At 54.3% G+C, this 25,203-nt stretch overlaps 1 protein-coding gene across 12 annotated transcripts in view; it reads left to right on the top strand.

The window, feature by feature from the left end:
* Positions 1 to 25,203, top strand: part of PTPRF (protein tyrosine phosphatase receptor type F) — a 605,446-nt gene that overhangs the window by 542,100 nt on the left and 38,143 nt on the right. For 8 of the 12 annotated variants that reach the window (XM_075131917.1, XM_075131916.1, XM_075131912.1 and 5 more), the window contains 8 exons: positions 868 to 1,446; positions 1,994 to 2,091; positions 9,250 to 9,503; positions 10,247 to 10,337; positions 12,891 to 13,094; positions 16,703 to 16,857; positions 20,632 to 20,747; positions 23,725 to 23,757. In XM_075131917.1, the coding sequence (XP_074988018.1) occupies positions 868 to 1,446; positions 1,994 to 2,091; positions 9,250 to 9,503; positions 10,247 to 10,337; positions 12,891 to 13,094; positions 16,703 to 16,857; positions 20,632 to 20,747; positions 23,725 to 23,757 (1,530 nt within the window). The remainder of the gene's footprint in view (positions 1 to 867; positions 1,447 to 1,993; positions 2,092 to 9,249; positions 9,504 to 10,246; positions 10,338 to 12,890; positions 13,095 to 16,702; positions 16,858 to 20,631; positions 20,748 to 23,724; positions 23,758 to 25,203) is intronic. The other 4 variants (XM_075131918.1, XM_075131914.1, XM_075131913.1 and 1 more) reach the window with 1 other exon arrangement.

Here is a 25,203-nt window from a genome sequence, read left to right as displayed (position 1 = left end):
GGCAGAATTGGGCCAGAACACCATCAAATACAGTGTCTGGTTTATTACTACCAGGACATTATCCCACTGATTAGGGGTGTTTTCCGTATCAGTTGGATCGTATACAAATCTGTTCTCCCTCGGAATGGTGACGCCCTTTGTGTAAGGAGTGAGGAATCCAGGTATTAAATCCTCAATTCCAAACTAACGGTTCTTAACCTGGGAAGGCAGCAGCCCTTCACTTGTGCAGCATGAGCAGAATTTCAGTGGCTTGACTGTTGCTGCTCCCCAGTCACATCAACATTCACATCATGATTTGGTTCATCAGCTAAAGCAAAATACATTCTGATTGCTAACAGCCCACTCCGCACCACTTACAGCCTCTGCAGATGGTAAAATTACAAGGTTTGGGGGTGACATTTTTCCGCACCCAGATAGATCAGGATGCTGGGTATGGGCTTTTGGGCATCCGTGGCAACACAGTACCTCAGGGTCCAGGTTTTCCTGGTGCCGTGGCACTTGTCTGCAGCGAGGGTGTCGCTTGGAGAGGTCCACATAATCCAGAATGATCTGTGAGACAGATATGGGTTTTGAGGTGCAATTAAGCCATTGTACGTCTGGGTCTGGATTTTTATGTTGTAATGTCAGCTGCTGCATTCATTGCCCATTTAGACAGTAAAATTTGGGGAATCTGAACCCAGAATTTGCTGGATCCAGCTTTTATCAGCACTTGGATTTGGGTCCATCTAGGTTGTATGCTGCACTCACCACTGTGTTATCTGAGCACAAAGTTACACCAATCCTGGACCCAGTAGACCTGAGTTTTCTCTCCTCTCTTTCCGGCAGCAGGATGGGTTTGTGGGTGGTCACAGTGTCTTTCTGTTCCAGTCCCAGGCAAGCCCACCATGATGATTAGCACAACAGCCATGAACACCGCTCTCATCCAGTGGCACCCCCCCAAGGAGATGGTCGGGGAGCTGCTGGGGTACCGGCTGCAGTACAAACGCACCGACGAGGAGAAGATGAACATCATGGACTTTGGGAAAAATGACCATCACTACACTGTGACCAGGCTGCACAAAGGTGCCACCTACATCTTCAAGCTGTCTGCCAAGAACAGAGCCGGTCCAGGGGAGGAGTTTGAGAAGGAGATCACCACGACAGAGGACTTGCCCAGTGGCTTCCCGCAGAACCTGCGTGTGGTTGGGCTCACCACCTCCACCACAGAGGTGGCCTGGGACCCCCCAGTGCTGGCAGAGCGAAATGGGAGAATTACCAACTACACGGTTATGTACAGAGACATCAACAGCCAGCAGGAGCTGACCAACGTCACCAAGGACACGAGCATCATGCTGACCAACCTCAGACCTGACACCACCTATGACATAAAAGTGAGGGCCAGCACCAGCAAGGGGGTGGGGCCGCTCAGCCCTAGCATCCAGTCCCGGACCATGCCTGTTGAGCAAGGTAACAAGCCTTACAGTCCAGCCTCATCTCCAGCCGGTGACCCTCCCTTTGGTGTGGCAGGCTGGATTCCCCCTGGCTCTGGCTAACGAGGCTGTACGTCATCTCATTTCCTCTAGTAAAAGTGGCTCGGCACAGGGAGCCTCGCTGAAGGCTTCCCTCACATTGCCTGTTACTAGGAGGAGGATTTTTGGTGGGAACATAATTGCCTCTGTCACTTCACACGCACACTCCCACTGCATCTGTACATGAAAGGGTCTCTGCTGGCTCTGGTGCAGACCTGCAAGTTCCAGCTCCTGAGAGCTGCTGGCTTTTGATCCTGGCAAAGGGCCAAGAGAGTTGTCGGGGGGAGAGGAAAGCTGCAGTTCAGTCTAGAGCTGCCGTTCTCTGATGTTGGAGAATGTAGTCACCATCAGAAACTCGGCTGGGGGAAAGGCTGCTGCGCTCCTCTGCTTGTCTCCTTTCCTGCTGCTGCTGAGTTCAGTACCCCGTGCTGCTGAGTTCCTGCTGGGCCGTGCAGGCAGCTCACAGGTGTTGTTTTTAATTTCAGTGTTTGCTAAAAACTTCCGCGTCAACGCCGTGATGAAAACATCAGTGTTGCTGAGCTGGGAAGTGCCTGATTCCTACAAGTCGGTGGTGCCTTTCAAGGTAAGGACCAACTGCACGGGATGCCCCCATGGGAGGGCAGCAGCACCTCTACTGACTGCCTGTCACATGGCAGCGCCAGGCTGCCAGGCAAATGGTTGGCTGAGCAAGGCCTCCGAGCACAGAAATAAGGAACTGCTGATGCTTTGGAAAGCAAAGATACTAAGGCAGAGGTGCTGCTGGTTTCTCACCCTCCTTCCTGGCATCCTGCAGCTGCTTGGTTTACTCCTGCCTTCCTGGTCTCTGGCAGGGTTGCAAGCCAGAGCCATACCAGTGAAGGGGGTCAGCAGTGTTGAGTCAAACAATGAAAATGATTGCTCTGAGGCCAGCAGGAAAAGCCAAATGGGACAGGCTTGTGTCATGTGCTAAGTCAAGGTGGCGTGTGCCATGTTAGGTCATGTTCTTTAGAATGTGCGTAAGTGCTGGGAGGTTCCTTCTAGATAGGTCATTAAGTGGCCCTAGAGGGTTGCTAATAGTGACAGGCCCAGGTTGCAGACACTGAGCGAGCTCACCATCCAGCTATAGACCTGAGCAGAGGAACATTTACTCCAGGTGCTAAGCCTCCACCCTTCCCTGGCGTGGGCCCACTGGTTCCTTTCCACGGTATATTCTCCAAAGCATCCCCCTGCTCTGCTCTTACCACCTGGGGAAGAGGGAGACTTGTGCAGTCCTCCCAAGGCTGTTATTAATACCTCTCCCCTGCTCAGCTTTGGTAGGGGCTTATACAGTCTGCCAGTGCCAGCCCCACTAGGTGTCTGGAGTCTGGCTGGACAAAGATCCCACTTCCAGCTGGCCAGGACAGCCCCCTGGCAATGCCTGCGTGGGGCGCTCCTGTTCTCAGTATCCTAGCAGGCTCTGCATTTGTTTGTAATCCAGGCTGGCGCTGTGGCACAGCGGAGCTGGTGGTGTCTTACAGCTTTGTGCCCTCAGAGAGGGGGAGAGGGAGATGCTCTCTGGACATAAGGGGAAATCCCAAGGCTGCAGAGTGTCCATGAGACAGCTGGAAATGTGATCTCATCACAGGACCTGAACAAGGCAGAACAGCCTGAAAACCAGGCAGCAACTCGACTTTAGAGTGGCTCCCTTTGCCCCGGCCCTGGCTAACCAGATCGCCTGCTCACCACAGAGCTATCAGAGCAGGGGCACAATCCCGAGCGGTGGTTCCATTTTAGCAGTACATAGTCCCCTCTCTGATGGCTGCCTGGGCAGACCCTGCACAAATGGCTGCTGCTCTCACTTGTCCGGCCCAACGCTGGGTGTTATATCAGCCTCCGGGCCCACAATGGCTTATTCCCATGGGCCCAAGCTGCCCGTGTCCCTTCAACAGCCCCAGCTGGGTGTAGGGCGCAGCCGAGGCACGCAGGGTGGGGGATTTCTGCAGAGGTGGTCCGGGCTGTGGGGGGAGAATCTTGCAGACAGAAGCACTGTATCTCTGCTCAGAGTTTGCTGTGCCGAAGGGCGCTGATGGGCATGCAGACTGACTCGCTGGACCCATACAGAGGTGATCGCTAACACTTCTGGGCATTGCGCCACCTTGAATTCTGAAACGTGAGTTCTCTGTGCCCCCCCATCGCTGTAGTGGTGGAGCAGCTCACAAGCACTGATGAATTTACACCCACCCATCCACCCCCAAGAGGCAGGAAAACATTACCCCCATTTCACAGATGGGCACTAGGCCCAGAGACACACAGGGAGCCTGAGTAGAGCCAGAGATGAAAACCCGGTCTCTTGAGTCTGAGTCCAGAGCTTCCTTCTCCACAACCTGAACATCTCCCTGCCTAGCAGTGAAATCAAGGTCACCAGTTTCCTGTGGTGAGAGTGAACATGTCTCCAAGGGGAGTTCTGTGCTCACCTGTGTGTGGGCAGGGGGTGCGATGCAGGGTGCATTGCCCATCCATGCTGCATGTGTAGGAAGCGCATGGAATGGATGAGTTGAATGCCAAGGGATATGACCACACCACAGGGCAGTTTCTCCACAGCAAGTGGGAGAAGCGTCTGGAATGGCTGCCTGTGTTTGTGTATCTCTCCCCTGCTTGCTGCTAATCACGCCCCATTTCAATCCTGCCTCTCAGTTAGAACGCTGAGTCGGAATCACTTTGAATTTGCAGAGTTTAGCTGGAAAGAGACAGGGAATCAGAGAGGGCATGGCACTCACAGCTTCCCGGGGCCGGCCATGTTTGGACAGACAGGAGTCTCATTGGGACGGAGGGAATAGCCCAGATCCCAGTTTGTGCAGTGTGTTGAATGGCCAGTTTGGTTTCCTTATTCTAGCCACAGTGGTTTCCCCTCCAAGTGCTCTGGGTGGGGTGCTGCAACTTGTGGGGGTGGGTAGAGCAGGTCAGGTGCCAGAAGGAATAGTGCTGATGCCTTGTCTCTGCCTTGTAGCCAAACACGAGCAGTGATTCATTCCGTGTCTGCCCCTGCTGTGACCCAGGAGTAGATGGTGTTAGTTACCTGTCATCTGAGAGCAACCATGCACACGGGAGGGTGGTTAAAGATATTTCTCCAGTAGTATCTTTCTTCTGTTAATACTCCCAGAAATGCAGGTGCATGTGGGCTTAGAGGAACAGCCCCTGGGCTTTGACTGCACTGATAGAAGTCTCAACCTTCAGGAGTTTGTTTTACAAACAAGGTTCACCTCTTTACTCTCTGCTTAATGCAGGCACATGAGAGGCAGAGGACAGAGCCTAATAACCACAGCAGATAAATCTCCCTGGGAACAATTAGTATTATCTGCACTTGATAAACAGTCTCACACTAAATCTACATCCCAAAGGGTGTCACATTCCATGTTAACCGATTTAATTAATAGGGATTTTGTTCTGATTGTGAGTACTGGCACAACCTTGTGGGTTTTGTTTTTGTTTTTTTTTTGGGGGGTGGGGGGGTGGTGAATTGGAGACCTCTGGAATTTTCACTCCTCTCAAATCAGTAAAGCAGGTGTCAGTTCTCTTCAGGGAACTTCACAGCTTCATCTGGGCCCGGGATAAACTCCCTGAAAAGCGCTGCCTGGCTTTGGTGGGGCATTTTACAGGAGATGTTACATTCCAGCCCTCCAGGCCATACGCCTTGGACGCTGTTCTTAGGTCCCAGGGATTTTCCTCCTTGCATATTTTCCAAGTAAAGGCGAAATTTGACAATTGCTGGATTCTCACCATTTTGAGCTAGGAGCTGGTTTGGGCACTTTCGGTGCTTTCACGTCAAGTGTAAGGCCAGCCTTGGTGGTGATTTTTTCGTTTCCTTGATACACCTCCCTGGCCTTGCCTAGGACAGAGGCTGTGTGGGTTGTGGGCAGTATTGTTAGGTCTTTTACAGGGGAGAAAAAGATTCTAACTCCCTGCCAAAGTGCAGGATTTGTTGTGTCTGCGCCATCCAAGACGGATGCTATCCAGCCTCTATTTGAAGGAGCTTCCAGGACGCCCCGAGGCGTCTGTTCCATTGTCCTACTGCTCGGACAGTCAGGAAGGTTTTCCTGAGATTCCCTCTCAAGCTGCTCTGTTTCAGTCGTTGCGTGAGTCAGTTCAGCACATTTTCAGGTGAGCTTAGAAACAGCCACCTGAGTGGCAGCTAGCCTCCACTGCGTTAACCAAGACTCCAGCCTTCAGCAAGGGCATTCGGGCCCACCTAGCGTTGCAAGCCTGTCTCTGTGAGCTAGAGTAGCTCTGACAGGGATTTTATAGCAGGCCAGGCGTGGGTCAGCCCAGTGTTCAGCAGTTTAAAGCCCTATGGCCACATTTCACTGCTGACTAAAGTAGGTGTCACTGAGCCGTTCTGCAACCTCTGGCTGGTAAGTTAGCTTCAGGCCCCTGGGCTCCCACGCAGCAGTGACTTTATCCCTGTGCCCTTACATCATCGTACGGTTCATGGAGAGGCACTAACTAATGGTGCAGAGAAGGTAATGCAGATTGGCAGGTAAAGGAACACGGAACCGTTGTGGGGAGAGGGGCTGGGAGCGTTGTTCCGTTGTCTTTGGGCACACGTGTCTGGGTAAGGCAATGAACGTCATCTTCGGATGTCAGCAGGAGACCATGCAATGCAAGTTTATGTAGCTTTTCAACCAAACCCAGAGCAAGCAAGGAGACTCTGGCTGAAAGCCCCAGACTGTCCATCCAGTCTGCAGCACTCGTGGGCCTTCCTGCCCCCACCCCCAGGGAAACACCGCACGCTTGTTCCTGTTCCTGGAGCTGCCGCGTTTCTGTACCAGCAGAGATGGCTGGTTGCTGACTCAGCAGACCGCGATGTCGCTCAGAAAGGACGGACACAGGCTTGACTTGGTGGCGAAAGCGCGGCCAGGGTCATTGTCAGCAAAGCTCGGAGTCAGTGCCCAGCTCGCTGGGTACCGGCACACTAACACGTGTACGCCTGTCCCATAGGCCAATACAAAGCTGCCCCTCCTGTTATACAGCGATACAAACAAGTTACGTGCTACTCTCCAGATGTTACTAGTTACCATCCTTGTGCCTCACACCTAATAGATCAGATAAAACCTCCTCATCCATTATCCTGACCTCCCCTCCGGATCTTACACGGGGTCCCACCCCGCCCTCTGAGGAGAGCATTAGGTGGTTACTTGAGAGGTCTGCGTCTTCTGTGTTTGCTTGGTCAGCTGATTCCTAGTGTTACTACTCTAACAATGCCCACTTTGGTTCACAGCCAACCTTGGCTCATACTTTTAACCATGCCTAGGGCTCCAGCAAGGCCTATAACCTTCACACGTGTGCATTTTATAGACAATATGCCTTCCTAAAGCACATGTGGAAGCCCTTTGGAATCACTTAGTTGTGGGAGACTGTGTGATGGGAGATCCCACCTGCTGCAGAGTCTGGGATGGGGAGCAGAGTTAGAGCCGGGTTTGTGTGACCTTCGTGTTTCAACTTTGTTCTTGTTTGAGTCTGAGCAGGTTTCCTGAGCTGAGGCAGGGAGCCAGGTAGGAATCTGCCTGTAGCCCAGCCCTGTTCTTGTCTGGAATATGTTGCCCACTGCTGCAATGTTCTGTTAGTGTTTGAAGGAGTTGATGCAAGGATAGACTGCAGAGCTGTAAAATAACCAGCTGTTTCTTCTGGCTTGGCTGAGTCTGGTGTGACTGAGCAGGAGGAAACCTGCCAACTACACATCTGAGATTCCAGAGGCTTTAAGAGGCATTTCTGGGTCGGATTCTTTGCACTCACTCTCGCGCCTGTCTGATGTGTCTCTCTGCAGAGACAGGGATTAAAGCCTCGGTAGAAATAGTCTCACAGCAGTCACAGCAGAGAACACTCTCTCTGCATCGCCTCTGCACTGGGGAGCCAGCAGGGCTCTCATCGCTGCAGGCATCCTTGTTAATTTAGCAGCGGGGACCCATCCCTAAAGCCCAGCACAAGTCAATGAGAACGTTGATCGTATCTGTCCCTCTCCTACTGAACCCTCCCCTTGTGCTCGGTTCCCAGCTGACCATCTCCTCTGGGATGCTGGAGAAGAGTCTGTATGTGAATGGACCAACCTCAGCAGAGTGCAGTGGCCAAAGCCTTCTGGCACGTGGCTACTTGGATAACCCAGAGCAGCACTGTACGCCTCACTCTACTCCCTGTGCCTGGCTGCCCGTTGGGGTTCTGCAGGGCCTGCTGCTCCACTTCTCTCTGGAGAGGTTAGCTCCTCTGAGGAGTTAATGAGTGGCACCTGCCCCAATGAGACACCAGCTTCTTCAGGGCTCTGCTGGCTGCTTGCAGTGTGGGCTGGCAGAAGTGTCCCACCTCCCTCTTGTGCTGCTTCGCCAGGCTCAGCTGCACCCAGAGGGGAGAAAGATTGCTGGGTCCCTTCTCTGGAGAGCCCAAAGGCAGAGCATGTTTGTTGGCCTGAGCCAGCTGTCTCCACCTGGGTGCTCCAGGCTCACCCCCTCCCTGGTTCTTGACAGCAGCTCTCAGTATATGGTATCTTCAGAGCGCTTTATGCGCGTTAATTGCTTAAGCAGCCTCTACTAGATTCAGGAACACCCCACAGAGTGCTGGGGATTGCCTAGCAGAAAGGAGCCGGCGTTCTGCTGCAGCCGAAGGTAGCTCCAGGCCGTCCAGTCCTCTCACCAGCACCGCCTGTGTGTGGGGGGGGTTGCTTGTGTTTCTGACTCTGCCACGCGTTGCTGTTACAGCTGGGGTGGGGAGGTGTCCCCGTGCCACTGGCTCTTCCAGTGAGAGTTTGAACCAGGGCTCAGATCCAGATTTTCAGCCTGAAACCAACGGAGCCCAGCAGATGCCTCTCTGCTCATGCAGAACAGCAGCTGGAGCAAATTCATGCTGAGCACGTGGGGCAGCAGCAACCACCAAGGAGAGCCCACAGCACCACGCGTCCAGGAGAGCAGCTCTCGGTCAGCCAACTAGGGTGGGTTGAGAAGGCAGCCACAGGGGCCTGGTTTCTTGTTTCCTCATGATACCACGTGGCAGTGCCCTGCTCCATGCCAACAGGAGAGTGCTCTATGCTAAAGTCATTTCCCCGTTCTCTCCAGCAGTGACGCTGGGTGCAGTTCTTTGGAAGCCCACCCCAGGCAGAGGTAAGGTTTGAGCCCCAAGCGCTGTGCTTGGATTGCAGCGCGCCAGCAGCCATTGTCAGTGAGGCCGTGAGCCAGTGAGGTCGCGCTTGTGGATGTGTGAGATGCGTTACTGATTGGTCAGAGGCATTATTCTAGGAAACAAACAATCCCTATAGTTCCCTTTCTGGGAAGGGGCAGTTCTGCGTTAACCAGTTAACCTGCGTTTACTGTTAGATTAGGGATGAAACCACTTTAGAGCAAATGGGGTTTTATGCCAAAAGTCCATTGTATGTCATGTCCCCACAAGGAAACAAAGACCCATTAATATAAACCCATCTGTATGGTCGTCCTACCTATGCGCTGAAGGGGGGGGCATCGCCAGGGATGCGTCTGGTGGAGTCTCTGCAGTTTAGGATTCTAACCACCCAGCTGGTGTTCGAGATGCCGCACTGTGGCTGTAGGGAGCAGTGAGTGCTGCTCTGCTGGCGGCTGTGGGTTACTCTGCCGGACCTCAAGCTGTATGGCTCTTTATGGAATTCACAGGATGAGAACCACCTGAGGTAGGGCCCAGAGCCAGATTATCAGCTCTAATGCTGCCTTCTATTCTGAGCATGTTTTGTCAGCAGCCGCCCTGCTGCATGATGTGTCCTTTCCTGTTTCAGATCCTGTACAACAGCCAGAGTGTGGAGGTGGACGGCCATTCGATGAAGAAGCTCATAAGTGACCTTCAGCCGGATACGGAGTATTCCTTTGTGCTAATGAACCGCGGCAGCAGCGCTGGTGGGCTCCAGCACCGGGTATCTATCCACACGGCTCCTGATGTCTTGCAGAACAAACCCATCTCCACAAACAAATACATGCAGGAAGGAAAGTTCACCCTCACCCTTCCCAAAGTCCAGACCTCAGCGCCAGTTAGGTAGGTGCTCCCTGCTAATGGACCAGAGGGCAAGGGGAGGTAGGAGGCTGGATTGTTCTCTTTACGTACCCACTAAGTCTAACCCATTCTAACCCATTGATTCGGTAACATTGTGGGATGAATGCCAGAGCAGCCCGCAAATGCTGGAGCCAGGTTTTCCCTTCACCACATGACAGCGTATTGCTGGCATGTTCTGAGCTGATGTTTTTGTGAGATAGGGCAACACAGCTCCCCATCCCTTCTAGGGGCGGGACTGAGACCCTCCCGGTAAAGCCAGCTGAGGGGCCAGAGGTGCTTTCTCTGTCACTGTGCAACAGCTTTTGAATAAATTGTATCTTTAAAGCCTCCAGGAGATTAAAACACGCCAGTTCATAGAAGTCTCATTTGTAACTGTGATAGCCTTGTGCTGAAACCCAGTTCCCCCAGGGCTCCTGCTACAGCCAGTTTATATAAGTGTCCTTACCCCAGCTCCTGTTACCATCCTCTAGCGCGTGGTCTGTGTATCTTCGTTAACCTAATGATCGCTAGCAGGGAGTGCTCCGATCCTCAGCACAGCAGGAAGACTGGCCTCTGACTCAGTGAAGCTCTTTGCCCATTACAGAAGGGGAGAAAGAGGAGATTTGGGGAGGGGGTTTTGATGGGAGGCATGTTGAACCTGTTTCTAGTCAATCGCCTGCTGAAGAAATGTCCTGATATCTCCTGCTAGCAGCAGCCTCCTCCCCTGACCCCTCTTCCCTCCCCAGGTGGTACTATATTGTGGTTGTGCCCGTGGGTCAGACCACCAGCAGCCGCGCAGCCCGGTGGCGGACGCCTGATGAGATGGAGCTGGACCAGGTAGGAGTCAATGAGACCTGGTTTAAGTATGAGTCTGCTAAGGCTTCCTTTTGTGCTTCGCCCACGCTGCCTGGGCCCTGGGAAAGGTGGCTTAGTGCTCCGGCTTGTGTGAGCTAAGGGGCAGAGCCAGGCCTGCCAGGGGACAGGATTGCAGAGAAGCCCCCAGAGCTCACCTTTTCCTTCCTGCCTATGCAGGGTCTGATAACAGTCCTCATGCTTGGCACTCCCAGAGCCTGCCCAAGGGTTTGATTCCTAACGATGATCCTTCGCCTTCTAGCTGCTTCCCTGGGAGACTCCCTCAGCCCTTTGCAAACACCGAGTCAGACCCCGGCATTAGGCAAGAGAGTAAGTAGTGCTGTCCCCATTTTACAAGTGGGGAAGCTGAGAAGCCAGGTCATTTACCCAGGGTGTCTGCGAATGTCGGGTACAGAGCTAAAACTCAGCACCCAAAACTCTCAACCCCCCATCCAGTGCCCTAGCCCCTTCCACGTTGGACTGTCAAAATGCTCTTCATGGTTTAACCATCACAGCTCCCTGTCTGTCTTTGGAGTAGGATTTGAATGGTGCGCAGTAAATATGGCCCAGGGGCCACACATTGAACAAGGAGAAAACAAAATAGTGAACAGCTGATTATTGCTTCCGGTGCGCTGAATGAGGCAGGGTCCTGTGGACAGCATAGTGTGTGATCGTGTAATTAAAAACTCTCATAATGCATAGGCACCAGGGGGCCGACTGAAAGCTGCATGGGCAACGTGCATTCTGGCATTTCCTGCATTAGAATGCTTGACTTCGCTCACAGAGCCGCACGCTCTCGCTGCAGCCCAGAGTTAGACACAGGCCGGTCTGTATCCTCCATACTCGGACTTCCAGCAGTGTGGGCTAATACAGCCAAAGAGGAGGCAGTGCGGCACGGGGGCTCGTGGAGACCGTAACAGGGTGGTTCTGAAGCACGCAGAGGTTTGGTTTTTTCAGTAGACACTAGAAGGGGCTTTCGCTGATGCCAGCCCCTTGTGCACGAGCCCAAGTCTGCACTGCCGCATGGTGAACAGGCAGCGAGGTCCTGCCGTGGTGCCAAACAAGCACAGAGCCGGTGCGGCCTGGTGTCACCCGCAGCTGAAAGGGACTGAAGGGTGACAATGGGCAGCAAATGGCTGCGGTGCAGACGTGCTGGCTGTAATTCCCCACCCCTGCAGCTCTCATTCGTCCCTGCCTGGTGCAAACATCACAGTTCATTGGCGTTCTCCTGCTCCCCATGGTTCCCAGGGTATTAGTGAGCCTCCCTGGCTCACTGCAACAGGGGCCCAGCTGCCAGGGGGAGAGGCTGGGGCGCTCTGACAGCCTGCCAGCACCTCTGCGTAAATACCCGTGTTTCCAGCCCCAGGTCACTCTCGGGCCCTGTCTGCTCTGACAATGCAGCAGTGACACGTTGGGCTGTGAAATGTATTTCATGCCTCCTCCTCTATTTGAAATTAAAATGTCCGTTCGGAGCCTGGCATTCATTTTTGTTCACGAGAAAAGCTTCTTCAGACACCGGAGAGTCGTCCTTAGCGGCGTAATTGAATGTTGGGGTGTTTATGCCTTTTTCAGGAATTTGTGGCCAACTATGAAATTTGCCATTTTTGCTCTGAGCATCCCATGAAATCTGCTGTGGCCACATGCAGCCCTACCGGCAGCCCAGCACAGGGAAATAGCGGAGCTCAGACAGGGGAGAGACGCACAAATGTCACTTCTTTTTCTCTACAGCAGCTGCGACTGCAGTTCACACCCACTGTCTGTGCAGAGCCAAGCGGCTCTTTATGCCAACACAGAGCACAGACCGTGGCCTGCTTCCCTTGCAGCCAGCTGGAATCCATTAACCCAGGGCTCCTGGGGTCCAAGCAATGCCCCTCCCGTGAAATAACAGCGTGAGAGTCACAGCAGCCGAGTCTCCAGGCCCAGACCTCTTGCTGATGCCAGCCTAGGTGCGAAGGTGCTTGCAGCAGATCCCACGGTGATGGGGGCCCCAGCAATGCCTTCAACGGCTGGGAGCTTCAGTCACACCCCCCAGCCGCCCAGTTGCTTTGCTGCATGTTAACTGTTCTCAGCCAGGAGCCTTTCCTCCCCTTCCCCAGCCCAGCCTCATCCGTTGACCTCAGCCTGTTGTTATGGAAATGAGCATGAGGTTGCCAATCCAGCCCTCTGACTTGAGGAGTGGGAGGGGCTGCCGGGGGTCAATGAAATGGGAGTTAGTGAAATAAGTTTCAGAGTAGCAGCTGTGTTAGTCTGTATTTGCAAAAAGAAAAGGAGGACTTGTGGGCCCTTAGAGACTAATGCATCCGATGAAGTGAGCTGTAGCTCACGAAAGCTTATGCTCAAAAAAATTGGTTAGTCTCTAAGGTGCCACAAGTCCTCCTGTTCTTTTAGTGAAATAAGTGGGGAGGATAGTTCTGAAACTCCTGTTCCTGGCTAGGCGTGGCCCAGTCCACGTGCAGGTCCCCTGCTGTCAGTCAGGGCAGCGTGCACCTCTCCAGCGCTGGGGAGAGGGAGGTAATGACCCAAGCTCTTTGTCCTCAGTTACTGGAGGCCATCAGCCAGGGCAGGCGTCAGCGCCGTCAAGCAGACAGGCTGAAGCCCTATATCGCTGCTCAAGTGGATGTGCTGCCGGAGACCTTCACCTTGGGAGACGAGAAGACCTACAAGGGCTTCTACAACAAGCCGCTCTCCGAGGATCTGAGCTACCGCTGCTTCGTGCTGGCGTCGCTGGAGGATGGCGAGACGGTAAGGGCTTCTTGCTAGAAGGGGCATCCCCCTCGCCCCCAGCCAAGGGGCACCCGAGGGGCTCAGTGCAGGGAGCTGGCAGCCTGTTCAGTGGAGTTCCCTGCAAGGTGAGGCGAGCCAGGCAGGTAGCTGGTGTCAGGGAGAGGAGGCGTCCATTGGAACTGCCTTGATGAATGGTGTTTTCCGAGGGAAAGAGCAGGTATCTTTGACATGCCAGGTGAGAGCTGAGGGCAGCAATGGGAGTTGAGCCGGGCCACTGCAGAACTCCAGACTCTGCTGTGATGGGGCTGGCTCTGAGACACATTTTTGCTCAGAAAAGTGACTGTGGAGCAGCCTCGTGAATCCAGGCCTGTGCACTCGCAGGGACCAGGGCTCGGAGACAGCCCACAGGCATCCAGCAGCCTCACCCCCCTTCCTAAACTGCTGCTGTGCTCACCAGATTCTCAGCTGGTGGCTGCGGAGAAACCTCTAAACTGGCATGCGGAGAGGAGCCCGCCAGCACTGGGTGGGTGGAGGAGGGCTGCTCCGTGCACCCTGGTGCGGTGTAGCTCTGGTGCCCTGTAACAATAGGTTAGACATCAGCGTTGTCTGAGTACCCCCACCTTTTTCTCCTGTCTCCTGGCAGTAACGCTCCAACCCTATCTGCCCCGGGACAAGTCGGAGCTCCAGGAGTGCTGAGATGCCACTGGGATCTGCAGAGCAATTTTGCACTCCGCTTTGTGACCCTGTCGATTCTGGAGTCAGCCCTGATGCAGGAGGCGGGGCGGAGTCCTGCGCACTCCAGCTGCCCTGGACTCTGCCTGGCTGAAAAGGGCTGACTCAGAAGAGACTTGGAGGGGAGCTTGGAGATTCACTTCCCTGATCAGAATCTCCCTTGAAAGGGGCGTGTAAGGGAGTACATTCACCTCTTCCCACAGTAACAGGGTCTCTGCTGGGCGAAGCCGTGAAAGCGTGAGTGTTCCCAGCCCTGGTGCCTCTCCTTGCGAAGGGGAAAGGGCGCATACCTGGATCAGCTGGCCCAGCACGCAGGGGTCTACGGGAGGAAGAGGATGGCTGCCTCAGTGAGCATGAAATAGCAGAGCAGGACTTGTGCAGTGAGACCCTCCTGTGGGGGAGGGTAGGAGAGAGGTGGCAGTGGCAGTGTGTAAATAATGGGAGATAATAAAGATGCTCTGGACCCTCCGCTCAGCTCCCACGCTGGGGCTCACTTCTTCAGCCTCGTTTACTTGTAATGGCTCATTAGCACTGGTCAAACTCTCCGTTACTCACTGTGCGTGTAGCAAGATGCAGACCCAGGGAGGAGGGGAAGAGTCCCGGCTCACAATGCAGAGGTCTCAGATCACACCAGCCAGGCACCCTACGTGCCCTACGAGAAACGCCCCACTCGGGTAGCTAACTGAGGCCTGTGCGCTGGGAGGCGCAGCCCTGGGAGGTCGCTGCCAGCTTCCACCTCGGCGGGGATGGGGATGGATTCCAAGCATAATGTAGACCTGCAAGGCAGCCGGCTAGTAGCTTTACTGCCCCAGGACTCTGTACTGCGTCACCCTGGTACATGGGGCCCATTCACCTGCAAAGCACAAAGCAGTCTGTTCAGTCACAGGGCTGCTTGTCCCCACGCCACTCCTGCATTGCATGCTGTGTCCCAGGAGTCGGGGCGAGCATGGTTTGTCACCAGCCAGGCGCTGGGAGCACGGCTCATCGGGGGCACCTGCTCCATCTGGAAAGGGCCAGGCACTAGTGGGTGCCCTTGGAAATCTCATCCTCGCTGGGGCTCCTTCCTTGCTTTGGGGGGAGGCCAGGGGACGCTGGAGTCTCAGGCCCCCTTGCAAGCCCAGCAGGTCAAACACTCTGAAGCGCTGCTGGCTGGAGCTGGGAAGGAGGCTCCAGGTGATAGTGGCATTTAGCCCTGTCTTCTGTGGGACCTGTGCGCCTTCCTCAGCAATGAGCCCCTACCTCCCGCTGCCCACTCCCCTCCCCAGCCTCGTCTGGCAGAGACAGATATGGAGTTAGCTCGTTCCCCTCCTCACCCCTGTGTCAGGATCCGGGAGAGCGCCAGACACCTGGGGGCCCTGAGCTATCTCCCTAGTGCCCCTAATGGCCACACGCAGACATTGGCCAGGAAAGGAGAAGAACCTGAAGTCTGCAGAAGCCTATGTGGGGCGTGCAAGGGCACATTGCCCCAGCAGAACCTGCTGCCAGGGCCACTGCAGGCTGCTGATAAATCTGACTAGATGCAATGCACAGGTCCAACGCCGGAATGGGGTCGTAGATAGCAGGCCTGTCCGTATGCTACTCCTGTTTGTACCCGGGATGCCCAGGAGAGGAGATCAAGGTGTGCATTTATGTGAGGCTCGCTTGCTTTTCCCACCCGCCCCTTCGCACCTGCACCCAGGTGTAGTGTGTGTCTTAACTTGACCATAAAGCAAGCAATGTGTAGATCCACGGGCACCTTTTCTCTCACCAGAACTTTCTGTCTGTGGCGAGGCTGGACAGTTTCTAGTTCCTGAGCGTAGGGCAGCAGGCGCTATTCTGAGCAGCTCCAGCTTTCTCTCCAGGCGGAAGGGATTGCTTTTTGCAGTATTTAACCCCTCTGACCCAGTAAGGCTGAGCTGTGAAGCGATGCCATGGCGACATAAGCCTTAGCAACGGCAGCATAACAAGCCTGCAGCTGTGCGTTGGGTCTGTTAATCCTGCCCTGCTGTACTCGCTGTAAGAAGCAGCCTCTTGGAGGCCGGAGGTCACGGGGCCACCACACCTAGGTCTTTGGAAGGACCCTGCTAGCGAGAGACCCCTGCGCCAAGATTTCTGCTCACAGAGCTGACACACAGAGACGTCTCTTGTCCTTTTGTTCCCTCAAGAGAAGTGTCTGGCCTGGCAGGGGTTCTCCTACTAGAGCCCCATCCTGGGGAGATGTGTTTATATTGGCATAATAGGTGTTATAAACCACTTAGCGCTCATCAGCCAGCCGGTGCCTGGGATTTCAAAGCCTGTAATTTGCTAAAAGGTTTTTTTTCTCTCCTGCTAGCTCACGAAAGCTTATGCTCAAATAAATTGGTTAGTCTCTAAGGTGCCACAAGTCCTCCTTTTCTTTTTGCGAATACAGACTAACACGGCTGTTACTCTGAAATCTGTCACCTTACCTGATCACTCTGGTTACAGTGTGTATGGTAACACCCATTGTTTCATGTTCTCTGTGTATATACATCTTTCCACTGCATGCATCCGATGAAGTGAGTCTCTAAGGTGCCACAAGTCCTCCTGTTCTTTTTGCAGCTACAGACTAACAGGGCTGCTAGTGTGGGGAGTTGCTCTTAGCTGGGCTGTTCCATTTCGGCACCTAGGGAGCTCGGCTGGCTGGCTGGCTGGAGAATTGCTCTAAGTTGGATTGTGCCATTTCCCAGGAGCAGGAGGGGGACAAGGCGGATATCCATGTGTGCTGTGTCCTGGCTTGCTGGCACGATGCCCGGGCGCACGGGGAGCCCTGGGTGTGGGAGCCAGGCCCCCCCACACTGGGCAGAGGCAGGGGGCCATACAATAGGATGGAAGGTGGTTGTTTCCTTCAGCCTAACGGATGTTTGCATTCCTCCCCCCCGCACCGTGCTCTGCAGAAGAGGTACGCAGCCAGCCCCTACTCGGATGAGATCGTGATGGAAGTGTCTTCAGCAAAGCAGCAGGACGAGCCCGAGATGCTGTGGGTGATGGGACCGGTGCTGGCCGTTATATTAATCATCATCATCGTCATTGCTATCCTGCTCTTCAAAAGGTGAGAGCCAGGCCTGCTCCCCACACAGCATGTCAGCACCTAGGGACCTCCCTCCCTCCCTCCGTCAGACCCACGTTCCCCATCCCCATCTGATGCTGCCCCTCCCAGTTCAGGGCCTACAGGCATGGTGGAGGACGTGCGAAGCAGCATATAGGGCTGGTTTGCAAAGGCAGTAGACGGCTGGCTGGGGGCATGAATGTGAATCCCCAGGTACAGAAAGAAGAGGGAGGCTGGAGGTCCAGGGCCCCGGGGGAAGGGGAAGCTATCTGTCCTTGGTGGCATGCCAGGAGGAGTCCCCCCTACACTCGGGTTAGCTGCCCCAGGTTGGTTTCCAGAGCCGGAGTGTCCTGGTGAAGTTGAAGATGTGGGCGCCTGATTGGCCCCTCTCAGGTGCCCCTCCTGAGGAGCCTGCCTGCTTCACTCCACTCCTCTGCAGGCCAAGGACACTCGGGGCTAAACCCAGACAGAAATGCTGCTGCTCCTCCTGATGCCCCTCACAGCTCTAGCTGAGCGCCCCACTGGCGCTGCGGGCTCCCTGCTGAAGGACCAGCCCTCCAAGCTCCCTGGGTTAGTCCCCATACCTGGGCCGTAAGCTCTGTAGTGTGACCCTGTATTGTAAGTCTCTGTGATGAGCTGTTGGTTCATTTACATGAGTTTCTATAGCCCACTCAATTGTAATCGGTTAGAGTCTATCAGCTCACCTCCTGGATTCTCTCTTTCTATGTGTATTTTGTGCTGGGGGAAGGGAGCTGGCTTTGTTCTCTGATTAAATGGAGCTCTGTGCATGTGCAGTCAGTGATCACCTCCTTTCTTCTGTTTCTGCTTTTCTCTGGATCTAGTAAACAAGAAAGGTAGGAATCTTTTTTCTCTTCCGTCTTCGATTAAAGTTTAAAATCTACTTCCCCCTTTAAGAACCTACTGTCTGGTGTGTCCCTGCTTCCCTGTGTGCAGGCATGGTGAAAGCCAAGGGTTGAAGGCAGTGGCCACATCCTACCCCTCAGCCTTTAGCGATTCACGTGGCCGACAATCACAGATCACAAGATTTGTGCCAGAGTCTTTTGCAAATGGGTTACAAATCTAGAAATGTTTCAGAGTAGATTGTAGGTGATTATAGGGGTTTCTGTGCACTCCCAGAATAGCTGGTCTTTCAACTGAGAACTTAGGTGTCTGTAACATGGTGTCTCCTGCAGCTGGTAAAGTTTACCCTGACCTTACCACGGGTGCAATGCCAGCTTGTGGCCATTGCTTTGACAAGGGACTTGTGCTGCTTGGGAAAGTGTCATCTGAGCTGGGCTCCATAATTCAACCCCTGCCTTGACGCATTAGCCCACACCCAGATGGCCCTGTGTGGCAATTCACCTGTTGCCAGGAAGGGTTCTTTTAAGGAAGTTGACACACACAAGTGGTTTCTGAGCCACGCAAGGAATGTTTTGTGGAAGCCCAGGGCAGATATTCCCTCATCTGGGTTTCCCTCTGTCTGTCTATCTGTCTGTAGGTCCCTTTGGGTGCTGGGCCCAGCTTGGCTTAGTTTTGTTTTGTTTTATTTGTGCTCCCCAGACCCTATTGTGAGATGGACTCTTCAGAAATTAAATTACTCGGTTTCATTGTGCTCTTCACTTGGCATTGTGAGACAGCAGCACCCGGCACACACTGCCTCCCAGCTCTCCTCCGGGTGCTGAGTCCGGCTGGTTTCTCCTAAGGCTTCGCTCTCTAGCTTCTTTTCTGAGGGGTTTTCTCCCTGGAGTTCTAAATTTCAAATGCAAATGGATTGAATCCAACTATTGGTACATTGCATGAAAGTCTGGACAGCCTGGATTTGTTGGTTTCACAGAAGCCCTGTGTGGGCTTTTGAAACTGACTAATATCAAACACCTCTTTTGCCTCCTTCCCCACAGAGACCCAAGTCACATTGTCCAAGGACTTGGGGACCAAAGTACGATAGCATATGCCGTGTCTCACCATGGTGTCTGAGAGCAGGAGAGACAGTGCTTTCGTGTGCACTTCTCCCTCTCCTTCCATTGATGCTGTTGAGTCCGGGAACTCTCCTGTCTGGCTCTCAAAGAGTCAGAGGACTTGGTGGATGCTTGGATGACTCCACATGGTGTGAGGATCACATGCTGCTCCTCCCCTGCCGATCGCCCCCAATGTCTTGTAGTCCCAATATCCACACGTTGTGGCTGCAGACTGAACTTCAGTCATGGTTGGGTGCCCCGAGTGAAGGAAAGTTCTGTTGCCTAGAATCAGCAAACAATGAATGACGTCTTGCCGCTCCCCACAGCCGGCACTAATGCAGAAACCCGTGTGCACAGCTCTGTATCAGTGTGTATGTAGTAATACCCTGCCCTGGAACAGCACCTTTCCTGTCAGGTATGTGAGACTCTGGTCAGCCACCAGTCCGAAATGCAGCTACTTCTGGACGGAACATGGCAGCTGTTAAAAATGCCCAGCAACTCCTCAGAACAGATTAGAAAGGGGAGGAAAGCTGGTGAATTTAGATGGGGACACAAGGTAAAATTGGCCTGGGATATTGGTGACAATATGCTCGTCTCCTACAGAAAGCTGTGGGGTCTTTGATATTCACCAGTGGGGCAGCCCCCTGGGTTTATGTTTTGTCCAAAAGACAAAGCCTCCAGTATCCCAGCAGCACCCTCTAGTTCTACGCTGAGGCATTTGGGTCAGCGCTGACCCAGAGAAATGTCCCCACTCCACACAGCACAGTGCCCCCTAGCACCGCATGGGGGCATTCCCTTTAGTTGTAACCCAAGGGGAAGAGCGGTGCCATCTGAAACATCCATAGCACTTCTTGCAGTGCCAAGTTTGCCTTAAAGGTCTCCCATCCAATTACCAATCTGGTCTGTCCTTCCATAGCTAGTGAATTACACCAAGATCAGCGCCCAAGGTGGTGACATAAATACAGCATTAAGAGACAACAGTGTGTTTTATTGTCCCGTTAATACACGCCTTGGGTGCCTTCAGCCATTCCAGACATGTATTAATGGCCCAATAAAACATACCCTGAAGAGTCTTTATGCCATTACACTATGGTTCTTGACATTTCATTTCTTTTAATACTTGGGAAAAAAAATTGACAATATCCTTCCGCTTCAGGAAATAGTTCCTAGGGAGAGTAAGAGGTAATGGGGTTTTGCTTCCTCTTCTTTGCTTCTGATAAATACATTGTGCGGAATATGGCATCTCCTGAGGGCTTCCCACACACTTGCTGGGTAAGCCCCTGTCGTCCTGCAGTGTGAAGTCAGAGTGCTCATCCGCGCTCTGTAGGTGGAGAACCTTAGGCCAGTGACACGGTCCCACAGAGAGGTGTTGGCCCAGCTGGGTCTCAGATGCAGGAGTCCTGACTCCTCCTGGCCCCCTGCTCTGAACACTTCCTGCCAGTCCCTCCCAGAACTGGAGAGAGCCCAGGAGTCCTGACTGCCACTCTTGTGCGCAGCCCTCGCCCCATCCCCCCCCACACACATCCAGCATGGCCCCCGTCTGCAGCCCTGGGCCAGGCAGGGAGGGCTTTTAAGTGGTTTTGCTTTCCCTTGTGACAGTGACTGGGCAGCTGATTTAGCTGCTCAGGGAGTGGCGCTCCCTGCCCCGGAGTGCAGCAGCCGAGCTCATGGTCAGAGGCACCCATCAGTACATTCAGCCCCCCATGTCTGCCTTGCTGGCAGGCAGCTGCCTGAGCACCAGCTGTGCGCATGGTCGCCATGCTGCTCTATGGGACTTGCACTTCCTCACTGTGCCCCTCAATTGTGTGTTTTCCTTCCCTAGGAAAAGAGCCAACTCCCCCTCATCAAAGGACGAGCACTCCATCGGCCTCAAGGACTCCCTGCTGGCTCACTCCTCTGACCCTGTCGAGATGAGACGCCTCAATTACCAGACCCCAGGTAGGATGCTGCTGCAGTGCTTGCCCTCGCTGGGGTGTCCCAGAGCTCCCTCCCACCTCCAGACACTGGGCCGAGGGGATTTCGCTCCCGGCACTCTCTGAAACGTTCTGCCCCTTCCCAGCCATAGCGATAAGGCCAGTGGTCTTTGTGCAGAGTTCCCACATCTCTGCTCCGTGCGTTGACATGCTGCTCCCCCGGCCGCACAGGGCCTGGAGGGGCCAGGAGGCAGAAGCCTGGTGTGTGTCAGGCCCTCCCACTCCCTGCTGGTTAGCGAGGCTTGTACACTGCAGGACGTGGCTGCACCGTGGCTGATCAGGGGAATTGCTGCAGTGTCTGTGCTGAGGCTCTGGCAGGGAGACTTCAGGGCTCAGGGAAGCTCTGAGGATTTTCCATTCTGACCAGCCCGAGGGATGCTGGCCTGCCGAAGAGGCTGTGCTGTCAGACAGCAGCTGTGTCTGGGCAGGGCAGGCCCCTTCCCACACTGAGATCTGATAGATGGCTCCAGAGGAGGTTACTCCTGCTCTGCTCCTGTGTGGAGAAGCGAGGAAGCTGTGAGCACAGCTCCTCCCCAGCACAGAGAGGGATGCTGCTGGGGGCAGTGCTGGCAGCCCAGAGGACGAGGGTTCGGTCACACCCAGGGAGTTTTGCGTGCAGTTGTTTGCTGTGGAGCATCACCAGTCATGCCTGCACTGTCCTGTGGTGCCTGGCATCCGCAGACAGTGTATCAGCCACTGGAGGCAACTGTACTTTCCAGTGCAGAGACGTCTCATGCTGCTGCTTTGTAGCCCATGAGTCTCTGAAGGCTCTGAAAGCACCAGGTCTGTCATTAGCGTGATCAGAGATCGGCACGCCCAAGCTAACTGAGCCCCTTTCAGAATAGCCCAAGTCCTCGATGCAGCAGAAGGGCCACTGGGTTGTCTCAGTGGTGGGGGCAGTTAGCAGTAAATGAGGGCACGCCCTGGTCCCTGCTGCCTTCCAGCCTGTGACTTTTCCTAGGACGGAACCTACTTTCCTTTTCTTCCTGCTGCTTCTCTGGCTACAAGCTTTTGTCTAATGGGAGGCTTTTGAAGGGAGTGTGTCCTGAGGGAAGCCTGCTAGGTCTGGGCAGGGAGGGTGAGCGAGAGCTTTCTTCTTACCGCTGGCTCGCAGCTCTTTGAGTCAGCCCCACATCCCAGCTCTCCCCTTCCTCTGCCGAGAGGGGAGGTTGGACAGGGCCAGGGCTGGGGGGCTGCAGGAGGTTCAGGCTTGTGTAGCTGCTAGACAGTACTCATGCCAGGCTCGTGTTCCACATGGAGGGGAAGGATGCGGTGACAACTCTGCCATAAATAGTGGGCTGAGGGTCTCATCAGGGTATGAAATGAAGCAAATATTACGCAGCAACTTTGGAGAAGATTGTTTGTTACTGTCTTGGGAGAGGGAGGAGCAGTCAGCTAAAGGAGGAGCTGAGAGCTCACAATCAGGGCTTTGCCAGCGCACAGAGTGCAGGGCTGAGGCTGGAGCTGGGGACGGGTGAGGTGCAGCAGCAGGGCCTTAGGGTGACAGTACCTGGGGGTTTGCTCAGACTGCTTGTATGCCGGGCACGTGCTTTCCAAATCTGGTTTCCATGCACCAGCCGCACTCCCCAGCGAGAAGCAGCCATGGTTCCTTGCAATTATTTGGAGCACTGGGGCTGGCTGGGATTTTGTGTAGGATCCTGTCCCCGCAGGGGCCCTGGATGCATTCATAGGCCCTACCCTTGGGCAAAGGATGTCAGATGTGCTTCTGTCACATGCTGCACAAAGGGGCAAGACCCTACACAGATCTGCACAAGAAACACATTTGGTGGGAAGAGGGGTGCAGGCCTCCCCCTGCCTCCCATTCCCCATGCATCAGGACAAATGGAGCACAGATGGTAGGTGTGAGGGAAGGAAAGCCCAGTTCCCCAGAGATGGCTCTGTTTCCTTGGCTGCTGAGCCCACGTCTCCAGCGATCTGGCACTTCCCTCCCAAGCAAAGTTTCTCTCTCATTTCCTGTCCCTCTAATGCTTCTGCTGAGTCTCGGCTGGTGGGAAGGGGAGTCTCATGGCTAGAAATGAGGGGACTGTGCTGATGAATGAAGGGGCGCTGACGGGCTCTGAGCCCAGGGGGCACAAACGGCACCTTTGCTGTCCGCCATCCGAGATGCATCCCCAGCGCTGTATGGGCATGATACGAACGAGACATGTTGGAATCAGACCTGCACGGGCTGGTGGCTGATAGTCCCTGCTGGAGACCATAGAGGCTGGGAAAACCTTGTTTAATGCATAATTAATCCACCTGCCATTATTAAATTTTAAGCCTTATTGCTTTAATGGTTCTTGCTCTAGACCCAGGTTATTTTACGAATTGTCAGCCTCTTTGTACTAATGTGCCATTTGGCCAGACTGTGTCTCTGCTAAGCGGTAGAATGTGTTGCAGTGAGGCCTCTGGCTGAGCCCAGCTGCTGGAGAGGACAGCGGCCAGCTGGAATTCCAAAGGCCTGACCCTGCAGCGGAAGCTAGGTTGGGCGGTGCCGTGTTCTCTGTCCACCAGGAAGAATGTGATTCTATCCCCCTCCCCAGTGCACGTCCGCTCCTTAACCTCACACCTGCCTCCCCCGGAGGCATGGGCAGTCGTAGGGTTTGCAGGGGGATGATGGAGGGTCAGGGTGGGATGTGTGTTCATTTCACATACTCAGAGCAGCACATTAATTTGTACCCCAGCGGCAGTAAAGTGTGCTGGTTGGGGTTAAAATCTGACTCTTCCACTGCTAGGTTATCACAGCTCCCCAGCCAGGCAGTGCGCCCGTGTGGCTTGGATTAGTGCAGGAGGGAGCCTCCAGCTTGTCCTTGCTTTTATGCAGCAAACTCTGCTCTTTCCTTTGCATCCTCATCTCTTTGCCTTTCCCTCTCTGAACCTCTGCGATGATTGTCTGACGGCTAATGGGATTTCTGTTCTTGCCCCGTTTTTTTTCTTTGCAGGTTCCAGTGTCCCCAGTTGCCCGAATATCTCAAGTTAGTTTTCACCCTCCTGTATTTATCTTGACACTTTGCTTTTCTTTCTCTTCCCCTTTCTCTCATCTCTGTAATTTTTGTTATGATGTCATTGAAGGTCACCCTCACTCACAGCAGATTAGAGTGGCAGTAATTTCACTTTCTAACATGATTAATGGGCCAAGACCTCCCACACAGGCCAGGTTCTGGGGCCATTTGCGTCACACTCCAGCAGTTCAGCACAGCACAAAAGCAGTCTGGGGGCTACAAGGCTTTTGGCCTTGAGGATCTCACTAAAATAATCCCAGCTGATTAGCAAACAACTGTCTCTCTTCAGAGCTGCATTCCAGTCCAGCTCATGCAGCCCAATCTGCTGTGTCCCTTGGCAGATCGCTGGGCACAGCTGGGCATGGGGCACTCTGCAGCTGTGAAGTTCCGTCTCAGGTGTGGGCAGGACAACAGACATTTCCTTAGAGGCAGACAATTAAACCCCCTAAAAGGACAAATTGAAGGGCCTTCCGTGGCCCAGGGGTTGAACACACTCTCCTTTCGCCTTGGATGGACCAGCTCTGGTCACCAGTGAAATACAGCAGAGGGGACAGGTTCTCTGCATGCTGAGGGACTCTTGTCAGGGCTTGTCTACACATGGAGTTATTCCGGAATAGTTGCTCCACTTTAAATCCACACCCTGCATTAATCCAGAATAACTTGGGTGCGTACACAGCCCTCAGCCTTCAAATCACCACACAGCTGGCCCAGACCACAGGGCCTGGCCAAGAAGCAAGCGCAGAGCAGTGTAGGAGCAGAGCTGTGTGAGTAGCTAGGAGTCTCTGTCTCTCGTGAGCCTCAGACTGAGTTCACCCCCAAATAACTGTAAAGGTCTGTCTCACCGGTGCTGGGGAGCCAAGTACGTGAACAAGAGCTGGGAATGGCACCCCCTGGCCAGTATTAAGGGCTTTGCAGCCTGCAGTCCTGTCGGGATGAGTGGGGATCTCTGGCCTCCCCCACCAAGGGCCTGCCGGAGCGTTCTCAGCACTTCTCTGATCTCCACTCTGCCTGCTACAGAGGCCTCCCTGGAAACGCATGTTGAAGTCAAGGAGCTGTGCAGAGCAGAGCTCTCCAGACCCCTCCCCCTGGCATATGTGGGTGCTGTTCGGGAGCCACTGTGCTGGGGAAGGTGTTGCGCCCCTCCCCCAGGGCTGCTCCTGGAGCTCAAGTGCTCCCAGCCTGCTGCAGCATGGCCCTGACCAGCTAACGGGGAATCCCACACGGCAGGGTGCAGCTGCAGCTGTGGTGTGAGCTGTGGTCCCATGGCTCTGCCATGCTGAGGCAGGTACTGCACTGGATTGACACACAGCACACATCTTCCAGCCTGTGTCCCCCTCCCTGCCAGCTCTCCTACATGCCCATTACTCGCACAGCTGCTCCCCGGTGCCCTGGCGCAGCGCATGGACGGCTCGGGGCTAC

The sequence above is a fragment of the Caretta caretta genome, chromosome 8 (genome assembly GCF_965140235.1).
Source record: "Caretta caretta isolate rCarCar2 chromosome 8, rCarCar1.hap1, whole genome shotgun sequence".
In the NCBI taxonomy this organism is placed as follows: Eukaryota; Metazoa; Chordata; order Testudines; family Cheloniidae; genus Caretta; species Caretta caretta.
Note: the sequence above shows the minus strand (reverse complement) of the source record. Positions and strands in the feature narration are given on the sequence as shown.